Genomic DNA, 11450 nt, shown 5'->3' with positions numbered 1-11450 from the left:
AAAATGTTTTCCTTAGAAGTTTGTAGAGCCATAAAATAAAAATGGAAGGCTATAACAGGAGCGTTATCTTCTTATCAGATACTAACACTTCCCTGTCAACCCACCAAATTCTCACTGCACTTCTCTTGCTTGGCTTGTTATACATGTTTGGTTCCTTCTACTTTTTCAAGCACTTTCACTATAGATTTTCGTCCTTGCTGGCCAAACTAGCGGTGACTACAGTTTATCACAGTACATATTTTATTTACGCCAGGACTATAAACTAAAATCTCACATATATATGCGTGCTAAAAACTGGGCAGTAAGCACAGCCTATTGTACACAATTCTCTCCCAAAGTAACTCACAACAACTTTGACTGGAAATCCAAAGAAATTAACAAAACATGTCTTATAGCTATGTCAAACCTATGGATTATTATAAGTCACTTTACCTGTGCAGTCCCTGGTTCATTAAGAACACATGTTCATATACTAAAACATTTAAAACAGGAACATACACTTTTACCTATCTTATACTCTAGTTGCTCCATCATTCAAATGTATATTCTTTCCTAATTAAAATATAGATCAAAATTCCTAAATAATATCCCTTGTTTTCTAAAAACAATGTGTTTTCCCAAAAATTCTATAGAACTTTATTAATAAGAGTAGAGACACTAAAATGAATATACAGAATTGAATAAACAGTATTGCTATTGGGAAAGCAGCTTTATGCCACAAACAAGGAAAGATCTTTGAAAGATCTGGAGAATGATGAAATATACTTGGTTTAAAATGCAAGTAACACCACCACAACATATAATTTCATATTTAATATTTTAAAGTTTATCAAGAGATATTTTAGATTTGAAGACTGTTAAGAATTCCAAAAGTCAGTTATTATATTGTCAATGTTTGAAAATATAACTATGTAACTAAAAGCTCTCCTATTAAACTGAATACTAAATAATGGATTTTATTATACCAAAATCAAAGAACAAGGCAGACAGTAAGGTAAATGCAGAATGATTTATTGAACTTGGAAAGAACGTAGTTCTCTCTTCTCCCTGTATTTCCAAGCAGAAGTGAGGAGAAGTGAAGAAGAATTTAGAAAGGATAATTACAACACACCTAATCATTAAATAATATCTTTTGAGAAGAAAATGTTTCAATTGTTTTAGTATAACAAAAGGAGGTGTTTAGAATAACATACATTCATTTTAGGACATGAACATCCTTTTACATTTTGTTCAGAATTACTAAATTATCCCTTAGTCCATACGTGTGATAGTGCACTTTTTGAGATCTTTATTTAAAAATCTCAGAAAACGTTCCCCCTCCCATTTTGCACTGTTTCTAGCTAACTAGTAATTCTGTGTAGATAATAAGGATTACAGTTAAAAATAGAATAAAAGAAGAACAGAGCTGATCATTCAAATAATTACATTTGATCATTCAAATAATTACATTGTGCTCAACTGGACAAAAAAAAACCCAGCACATGATTTAGAAGAATTCACAAGTCAGTGTTTAAATAAGCATTTTAGGGGTAAGCCTCCATCATTCTAAATATTTATGTTACAGAAAACATCTATGATTACACCACAGGGAAGATTTCTCTTGCATATCCTTTAATTCCTTTAACATTTTTGTAAGTTTGAAACAAGCTGAACTATTTGAAGTCTTATAGACTTTGGGTCCAATTCCAATCAATCAGATTGAGAGTGCTGGCAATCATATTTTGGGGAACAGGTAGAAAAAAACAAAACAAGACAAAACAAAACATTGGATTGAGTAACTTGGTTACTGTACAGATACTCCCACATAGTTTAATGAAGACGTAACTTTCCTATGAAGCCTACTTAAAAATGACCTTTAAAATCCATTCAAGATAAATAATAAATAAAAAATACTGGGCTTTACAAACTTAGAGACAGGCAAGCACTCATACATGCACATGAATGTACATATACCCCTTCGTCTATCTTTCTGATTTCTCTTTCCAGACTCAATCTTTTTGAAAGGAAAAAAAAAGAAGTCCTAGAAGAACATATTCCAGTGTTTGACCATATTTTACAATGACTTCGTCTCTCCTTTAAAATGCTTCATGCTGAAGACACACTCATTTTGAAAAACTAAATCCCCCATGGAGTACGTAAGATATTAACAAAATCTTCGTCACTTACTATCCCTATACTTAGACCTTCATAGTAATCTTCAAATTCACCATATGACACTTCATCAGACTTGCTGCAGGCATCTTTTAGTGTTTCTAGAAAAGATAATTTGATTTCTTCCTCTGTGGAATGGCCTGTAAAATAGTACTGACTGTGAAACATTCTCCTTAAAAGACTAGTGAAGTGACTGATGATGATAAAGAAATACTTAATCACCTTAGGAAATCTCTTCACAATTTGAAATCTTAGGTCAAACTATCCCCAAAATTATTTAAACATTTTGTTTCATGAATTAGAATTTAATGGTGATGAGTTTAGTACACATTTCAGGCCTTTTTAAGCCTCTGATATGATGTATCTAATACATATAAGCAAAATAAGAGTCACTACTTTAGATATTCTTAGATTTCTTTTTTTAAAATTTTTTTTAATGTTTTATTTATTTCTAGGAGATAGAGAGAGAGACAGCGTGAGCAGGGGAGGATCAGAGAGAGAGGGAGTCACAGACTCTGAAACAGGCTTCAGGCTCTGAGCTGGTAGTCAGCACAGAGCCCGACGCGGGGCTCGAACCCACGAACCGCGAAATCATGACCTAAGCGAAAGTCGGACACTTAACCGACTAAGCCACCCAGGCGCCCCTAGATTTCTTAATATCTTAGAGGACTTGGCTTTATTTCCATTAGAAATGAGAAAAGAAGAAAACAAATAATTTCTAAGATTTATAGGCTGTTAATGCAGTAATGCAATGTGTGAAAAACATCCCTGTATTCAGGCATTAGTTATTTTATGAATCATTTACTCATAATCGCAGTCAGAAAATATTACTGCGAACATAGGATTCAGAGGCCTATGAAAATCTTTGCTGGAAGAACTTTTGCTGGATTAAATCACTATTTTAATCTCTGACATTAAGTAGACTATTTCCACTAAGTTATCTTAAATATGATTAATTTCATTCTACAGGAAGATGCTACTGAGAATCACATCTGTAAAAAAATCATAATTTTTTAGTTTGTTATTTAAGAGAGAACATAAAACATCTGATTCAGTCTGTTCACTCATTTGCTTTTTTTTAATTCATTAAGAGAACAATAAGCTATTTAAATAAGTAGCTTGAATTGTATTGTGGTCAAAGGGAAGAAATGATCTCAGCCACTACCCTCCTTCCTCCACAGATCTACTCCCAGGGTCCCAGCACAGAACAGGGAGAAACACAGTCATTAAGTTTTTAATGAGAGGAGTTGAAAGATGGAAGTAAGCTATAGAAGTGGTCAGGTAATACTCAAAGAAAATAGAGGCCCATTAATACAGGCAAGAAAGGGTCAGAGAAATCTATGTGACTCTCTAAATAATTTTGAAGTCATAATATGTTTCAAAATAACAACCTTCAGTGGAAATACCATTTTAATTGTCTAATGAGATGGGCAAAATTAGGCAAGAGTTGGATCTTTTTCAAACACCAGAGGTTCTCTAAGGGACTTGGTAATAGTTCATTGTAAAGTGCCTTTCACTCTGAAAGTGCTTAGGATACGATGTTTGCTGTCTTTTCTTTTTTATTATTATTTTTTTAATGTTTATTTATTTACTTATTTTTATTTATTTATTTTTTTTCTNCAGGGGAGGGGCAGAGAGAGAGGGAGACACAGACTTAGAAGCAGGCTCCAGGCTCTGAGCTAGCTGTCAGCACAGAGCCCAATGTAGGGCTCGAACCCACAGACCATGAGATCATGTCCTGAGCCGAAGTTGGACACTCAACGAACTGAGCCAGCCAGGTGCCCCATTTGCTATCTTTTAAAAACATGCATGCGAGGGGTGCCTGGGTGGCTCTGTTGGTTGAGTATTGGACTCGGTTTTGGCTCAGATCATGATCTCACAACTAGTGAGTCCTAGAACCCCCAACAGACTTTGCTCACAGAGTGGAGCCTGCTTGGGATTCTGTCTACCTTTCTTTCTGCCCCTTCCTTGTGTTCTCTCTCTCTCTGTAAAAAATAAACAAACAAACAAATAAATAAATAAAAAATAAATAAAAACATGCATGAGAAATAGAGAACAAGTGATCCTTCTATTTTAAAAACAGACTGAGTGAACAAGGACTAAATAAGTATGTTCTGCAGAAATGGTAATATAAAACAATAAAGTGAATTTGTGATTGAATGTTAGTCAAGGATTAAAATTAATCAAGATCTAATATACATAAACATTAATACTTGTTGGCAGTAGAGATTTCCTCCTCTGTTTACCATCTGTACTTTGGGATAAATGAGTTTTAACAGTACTTTTTTAAATAAAAATATTATTTACTTTGTTAATTGTTTTAAAGTTTTTATTTATCAATTTATTTTGAGAGAGAGAGTGCGAGCAGGGGAGGGGCAGAGAGAGACACACACACGCAAAGAACCCAAGCAGGCTCTGCACTGTCAGCACAGAGCCCAAGGCAGAGCTCAAACTGAAGACCATGAGATCATGGCCTGAGCCAAAATAAAAAATCAGATGTTTAACCAGCTACTGAGCCACCTTTGTGTCTCAACATTTTTAAATTTAAATTTGTGTTTCAAATACTCAAGAATTTTATACCTCCTTAATACTCCCACCCAGGAAATACATAACTCATTTGTAACTAACTTTTCTTTTTCTCCTCTTAGAGACCATGAAATATTTTAATGAACAATGTTAAGTTTCTATTATTTTTACAAGAAATATATTTGGGACACCTTATTTCTATTAAAGCTGAAAAATAGCTTTTTCTAATAAATTATTTATGCAAAGTAAAAAAAAGTATTTTCTATAGTTAGGTTGTGCTACAAAAGCCTTAATTTAAAATTATTTATAAATTGTAAACAATCTATATTCCTGAGATGGGTATGTGAATAGATTATAATTTGTAATAAAAGATAACAATAAAGGTTTTTTGTTTCCCTTCCTTAAAAAACAGTAATGGGAGCGCCTGGGTGGCTCAGTCGGTTAAGCGTCCAACTTCAGCTCAGGTCATGATCTCACGCCTCCTGGGTTTGAGTCCCGCGTCAGGCTCTGTACCAACAGCTAGTTTAGAGCCTGGAGCTTGTCTTTGGATTCTGTATCTCCCTCTTTCTCTGACCCTCCCCTGCTCTCTCTGTCTCTCAAAAATAAATAAAAAACATAAGAATATATAAAAATAAAAAAAAGTAATGGGTTTTCCTTTTTTAAAGGCTTTTTATGCCCTGTTAGATCTCCTTAATGAGAATATAAAGACAAGGTATGGTATTTCTTAAACTAATGAAGGCTTACCCAAAAACAAAAACAAAAACAAAACCCTTACCAACAATTCCATGACACCTAACAAAACTAAAGCTACTTAATTAAGATTATTAGAGGGGGGTAAACAAAGAGAAAAACAGTATAGGGTGTTGAAATCACCTAATTTTGAAATAAGTAAAGTATCTTGTTCTTATATTCAGTAAGACTAATTAAAGGAGAAAAGCAGAAAATGACATAGGTTTAAAAGAAAAGATATGCTAAATCCAATTAAATAAGGCTAGAAATTTTCTTATGGCAACTGCAGTTCACTTAAAGTCATTGATAAGCAAATTAAACTATCTTGATTTAAAATGGATTGTTAGAAATTCTTTTAATATTAGAAAAAGGGAAAGTTTAGAATGATAGTATTCTATAGTATTTAACAGTAGATGATCAAAATTATAAGTTAGAAAGAAACTATTCATAAGACATAAATTATACATGGTCCAAAAATATACAAAAATATGTTTAGCCTCTCAAGTAACCAGGGAAATGCAAATAAAATTTGTTTTAGTCTATCAGATTGGCAAAAATTTGTGGTGTTAGCATGGAGGTAAGGTAACTGAATTCTGCAACTAATGGCAATATAATCTGATATAGCCATCTTACAGTGCAATTTGGAAGTATTCATTAAAATTTGAAATGTAGGGGTGCCTGGGTGGCTCAGTCAGTTAAGTGTCTGACTTCAGCTCAGGTCATGATCTCACAGTTTGTGGGTTCGAGCCCCATGTCAGGCTCTGTGCTGATGGCTACCTCAGAGCCTGGAGGCTGTTTCAGATTCTGTATCTCCCTCTCTCTCTGACTCTCCCCTGTTCATGCTGTCTCTCTCTCTCTCTCAGAAATAAATAAAACATAAAAAAAAATTTATAAAAATAAAATTTGAAATGTAGATATTCTAGGTCTTAAAACTACCCCCTCCACCCTGGAAACAACAGAAAATGAGCCTATGCAATCACAAATATGCCTATTGATTTCGTCATTGTTTAGAAATTTAAAGTCTACCAGTAGAAGACTAGCTAGGTAAACTGTAGTATATTGATTTTTAAAAAGAATAACATACAGCAAATAAAAACAAGGTGGCTCAGTGGGGATTAATATGTAAAGGGCTCCAAAAGTAAATTACATAGCAGTGTGTTTAGTGTGCCTTTCATGTTTAAAAAAAAAAACCCCTTCAAGAAGTATTAGATATTTATAGATTTATAGTACATATACAGCTATGAAAATTCATAGAGTAAGGATTTAAATGTATACACATTAAATGATCATAACTGTTACCTCTAGAGAAGAAAGTATAATGAAAAGAGGAGAGTGACTCTGGCCAAATGCTTTCATTATAATAAGAATTCATTTATAAATCAATTATGTAAAATTATAAATCAATTATGTAAAAATTAAAGTCAGAAGAAATATAGTAGGCAATACATCTCTAAAATTACAGATCTTCCCTGACTTATGATAAAGTTATGTCTGATAAACTCATCAGTTGTAAATTGAAACAATCCTAAGCCAAAGATGCATTTAATTCACCTAGTCTACTGAACATTATAGCTTAGCCTCACCTACCTTACATGTGCTCAGAACACTTACATTAGCCTACAGCTGCATAAAATCACCTGATGCCTATTTTACAATACAGTGTTGAGTATCTCAAGTAACTGACTGAATACTGTACTGAAAGCGAATGGCTGTAAGCGTGTGGGTTGTTGACCCTAATCGCATGGCTGACTGGGAACTACAGGTTGTCGCCATTGCGCAACAGCACCAGAGAGTAGTGTGCCGCACGGCGTTAGCCAGGGGAAAAGATCAAAATCCAAAATTCGAAGTAGTTTCTACTAAATGCTTATTGTTTTCACACTGTCATAAAGTAAGAATATCATTAAGTTGAACCATCTGAAGTCGGGGACCACCTGGATGCATGCATGTATTTTCTAGATCCTCAAATTTGGACAGACATATTTGCTCATTACCTGTATACCTCTGTTCCTAGAGATAGACATTCACTTTCTGCTTTAAATCTTCACATGTAAGCAAATACAGTAAAACCAACTCAGAGAACTTGCACATGTAATTACCTGTCCCCTAAATCTATTCTGTTCCAACTCAAATTCCTCACCATCTCCTTAGTAAGAAATAAAAGTTCAATCTCAGTTTATGAAAATCAAAGAAAAAAAATAAGCAGACAATAGACCTATGAATTTTTTTTTTATATTTTTATTTATTTCTAGGAGAGAGAGAGAGACAGCGTGAGCAGGGGAGTGACGGTCAGAGAGAGAGGGAGTCACAGACTGAAACAGGCTCCAGGCTCTGTGCTGGCAGTCAGCACAGAGCCCGACGCGGGGCTCGAACCCACGAACCGCGAGATCATGGCCTAAGCGAAAGCCAGCCGCTTAACCGACTAAGCCACCCAGGCGCCCCTAGACCTATGAATTTTTAAATGAAGGTCAAATGGCTCTTATGTTTCTAGTTTAAAAAATAACTGTTTATTTCCTCCCTTAATAGCCTCAAGTCCACACTTTAAGTTAATATAATTTAAAGATATTACTTTCATTAACATTTTAGAAATGTGATGCATTTATACTCATAATAATTACCTGAAATTACTTGAGGATGCTTCTTTGCACAATAACATTTTCTTATATCTATAAGAGGCACACAGCCAGTTTTGTTGAAATCCAGTTTCATAAAGGCCTAAATAAAGAGAGATGTTATTTTTTTTTCCTATGAACTCATTAGACATGAGAACCTAACTCCCTATTCGGAAGAAAGTTATTTATGAGCTCTAAACAAGCCAGTTTAAAAGTACTAAACTGGTATATGAAGGAAAAAGCATCACGAATCCAGAAAGATATTAGAGCAAGATGTTAGGTAACCTACACTCCAGTATTATTTCTACTACTTCCTGGAATCCTGACATTGAGAAAGTAACCTGACCTCTGTTGCCCTGGCTTTCCTCTCACACTTTAGAGTTGAATACCTTTCTGGTAACTTCCTGCTCCAGAATTTACAGGAAACTGGTAAATGGCCAAGACAAATTACTTTGATTCAAAAAGTAAACATGTAAATATTCATCACTAAAACCAGTGAGAAATTACAATACTTTTTAAATGGCCTGTGTTACTCCATTTTCTAAAATTTAACACTACCTTTTGATATGCCAGTTGTTTTATTGCTCTGCTAATTCAATACAATTTTTAGTATCATAAAATTTAAAATTTATGGAGAAGAGAAGTGGGCATATAGAAACACAAAACCAACTCGAAACAACAGCCCACATTTGCAAGAGTCAAAACTAGAATCAAGTTTGTTTATTCATGATAATGTGTTCACAGAAATATGGTACCTATAATGGGCTGATGATCCGTTTTCCCCTAATTCATGTGTTGAAGCCCTAACCCATCCTATACCTCAGAATATGACTGTTATTTGGAGATGGGGCCTTTAAAGAAGTAATTAGTTGAAATGAAATCACTAGGATGAGCCCTAATCCAGTATAACTGGTGTCAGTATACGACCCAGACAACCAGACTAAGGGTATGAGCACATAGAGAAAAGACAGTCAATCACAAGCCAAGGACAGAGGCCTCAAGGGAAACCAAACCTGCTGACATCTTGATCCTGGACTTCTAACCTTCAAAAGTATGAGACAATAAATTTCTGTTATTTAAGTCACCAGGTCTGTAGTATTTGTTACGCAGCCCTGGAGAATTAATATAGTACTTTATAACTCTACTTTTGTCCTTTATTCACAGCATCAAGATTTAGGAAAGAGACAGCCCTCTAGTTTCTACTCCTGATATTCAAACCTGTCACCAGGACATGTAAAGCACAAATAAATGCACATTTATAAATATTATGTGGCAAATTCACTTAACATAAAGTTTTTGGGTCTTTTGGCCAGCAAATATAAAGATTTTGATATTTTCTATTTCCGATTTATACCTAATGTAATTATTTATATTTTTCTGTACACAATAGCTTTGTTTCTAATATTAGATACATACACATTTTCTATTAGGTACATATACAAAATAAAAAGAAACTATGTTGCTCAAAAGTATGCTCTGAAAATGGCTCCAAGAACCTGAGTAATACTACCTTCTATAAAAATCAAGGTTTCTGTTTTGTTTTGTTAAGTTTTATTTCTTTATTTTGAGAGAGAAAGAGTGTGAGCAGGGGAGGAGCAGAGAGAGAGAGCATTCCAAGCAGGCTCCATGCTGGAATCATTGAGTCTGATGTGGGGTTCAATTCCATGAACCATGAGACCATGACCTGAGCTGAAATCAAGAGTCAGACATTTAACCAACTGAGACACCCAAGCACCCCAGGGGTCCTGTTTTTAATTCCAATTTAACACAGTCATTTTAATCTTCATTTGAATAGCTAAGAGTCATATTATAAAAACCAGAGAAACATCTCTGGTCATCATCCTCAGATAACACGTATTGAACCTTGACAATGGAATAGACATAATGCTAAAACTTTACATGTTTAATCCTTATACTAAGTCTATGAGACAAAACTAAGGCTCAAAGATATTTGATAATAGTCATATAACTAGTCATTTATGGAGCCAACAATTTATGGGACTATTAATTTGTGAACCAAAATTTAATTTCATGTTTTATTTTCCTTTTAAAATCTGTTCCTGGGGCGTCTGGGTAGCTAGTCAGTTAAGCGTCTGACTTGGGCTCAGGTCATGAGTTCAAGCCCCACCTTGAGTTCTGTGCTGACAGCTCAGAGCCTGGAGCCCGCTTCATTCAAATTCTCTCTCTCTCTCTCTCTCTGCCCCTCTCCCACTCATACTCTTTCTGTTTCTCAAAAATAAATAAATGTTTGGGGTGCCTGGGTGGCTTAGTCGGTTAAGCGTCCGACTTTCGCTTAGGTCATGATCTCATGGTTCGTAGGTTCGAGCCCCGCGTCGGGCTCTGTGCTGACTGCCGGCTCAGAGCCTGGAGCCTATTTCAGAGTCTGTATCTCCCTCTCTCTCTGACCCTTCCCTGCTCACGCTGTCTCTCTCTCTCCTAGAAATAAATAAAAATATTAATAAATAAATAAATAAATGTTAAAAAAAATTTTAAATAAAATAAAATCTGTTCCTAAAACATATGTATAAATTATTTTGCTTTATCCTGGTAGATTTGCATTATGTATACGTGGTTGTATTTTGCTAAACCCAAAACAAATGACAGATAAAGAGATTTAAAACATGTTCAATGGTGGGGCGCCTGGGTGGCCCAGTCACTTAAGGGTCTGACTCTTGATTTAGGCTCAGGTCATGATCTCATGGTTCACGGGATCAAACTCCAGGTCAGGATCTGTGCTGTCAGCACAGAGCCTCCTTGGGATTCTCTCTCCCTCTCTCTCTGCTCCTCCCCTGCTTGCACACACTCTAAATACATATATACATAAATACATAAATGTGTTCAATAGTAATTCAATGAAGTTTTAAAATAATGAGCCCTAGGGTGCCTAGGTGGCTCAGTTGGTTGAGAGTCTGACTCAGGTCATGATCTCATGAGTTTGAGCCCCACATCTGTGTTGACAGCTCAGAGCCTGAAGCCTGCTTTGTATTGTGTCTCCCTCTCTCTCTGCCCCTCCTCCACTTGCATGCTCTTTCTCACTCTCTCTCTCATATATAAACATTAAATTTTTTTTTAAAAATGAGCCCAACACCTTATTAAGAGTAACTATTTAAAAGATTTGCTTAACAAAGTTACCTTTCGAACAAATGATTTCCTGTACTCATTCATTTCCCCAATAATGGCACGTTTGAATTCTCCGTAATCAACCTTGCCACTGCCATTGCCATTCAGAATTTGCCATGCAGACTCAAAATCCTAGAAATATTCACACAGATACCACTGTTTCACCTTAAAATTGTATATGACCACAATAAAATTCATCTTAATATATTTTGTTACTACTTTAGCCCCAGGCAAGGTAACAGACTTAATTTAAAACTTCCAAAAAGTTATATATAAACCCAAACAAAAGCACTAAGAAAGCTTGCAAAGGGACTG

At 35.1% G+C, this 11450-nt stretch overlaps 1 protein-coding gene across 2 annotated transcripts in view; it reads right to left on the bottom strand.

Annotated features, from left to right (window-relative positions):
* Positions 1-1459: 1459 nt before the first annotated feature.
* CAPS2 (calcyphosine 2) overlaps positions 1460-11450 on the bottom strand; it is a 42536-nt gene continuing 32545 nt past the window's right edge. For both annotated transcript variants that reach the window (XM_077770184.1, XM_077770185.1), the window contains 3 exons: positions 11148-11267; positions 8022-8118; positions 1460-2291 (listed from right to left, as the gene is read on the bottom strand). In XM_077770184.1, the coding sequence (XP_077626310.1) occupies positions 2116-2291; positions 8022-8118; positions 11148-11267 (393 nt within the window). In that variant the 3' untranslated portion in view covers positions 1460-2115. The remainder of the gene's footprint in view (positions 2292-8021; positions 8119-11147; positions 11268-11450) is intronic.

This window comes from Crocuta crocuta, unplaced genomic scaffold, assembly GCF_008692635.1.
Source record: "Crocuta crocuta isolate KB4526 unplaced genomic scaffold, BGI_CrCroc_1.0 scaffold317, whole genome shotgun sequence".
Classification (NCBI taxonomy): Eukaryota; Metazoa; Chordata; class Mammalia; order Carnivora; family Hyaenidae; genus Crocuta; species Crocuta crocuta.
The sequence above is the reverse complement of the archived record's forward strand: the minus strand, read 5'-3'. Positions and strand labels throughout refer to the sequence as shown.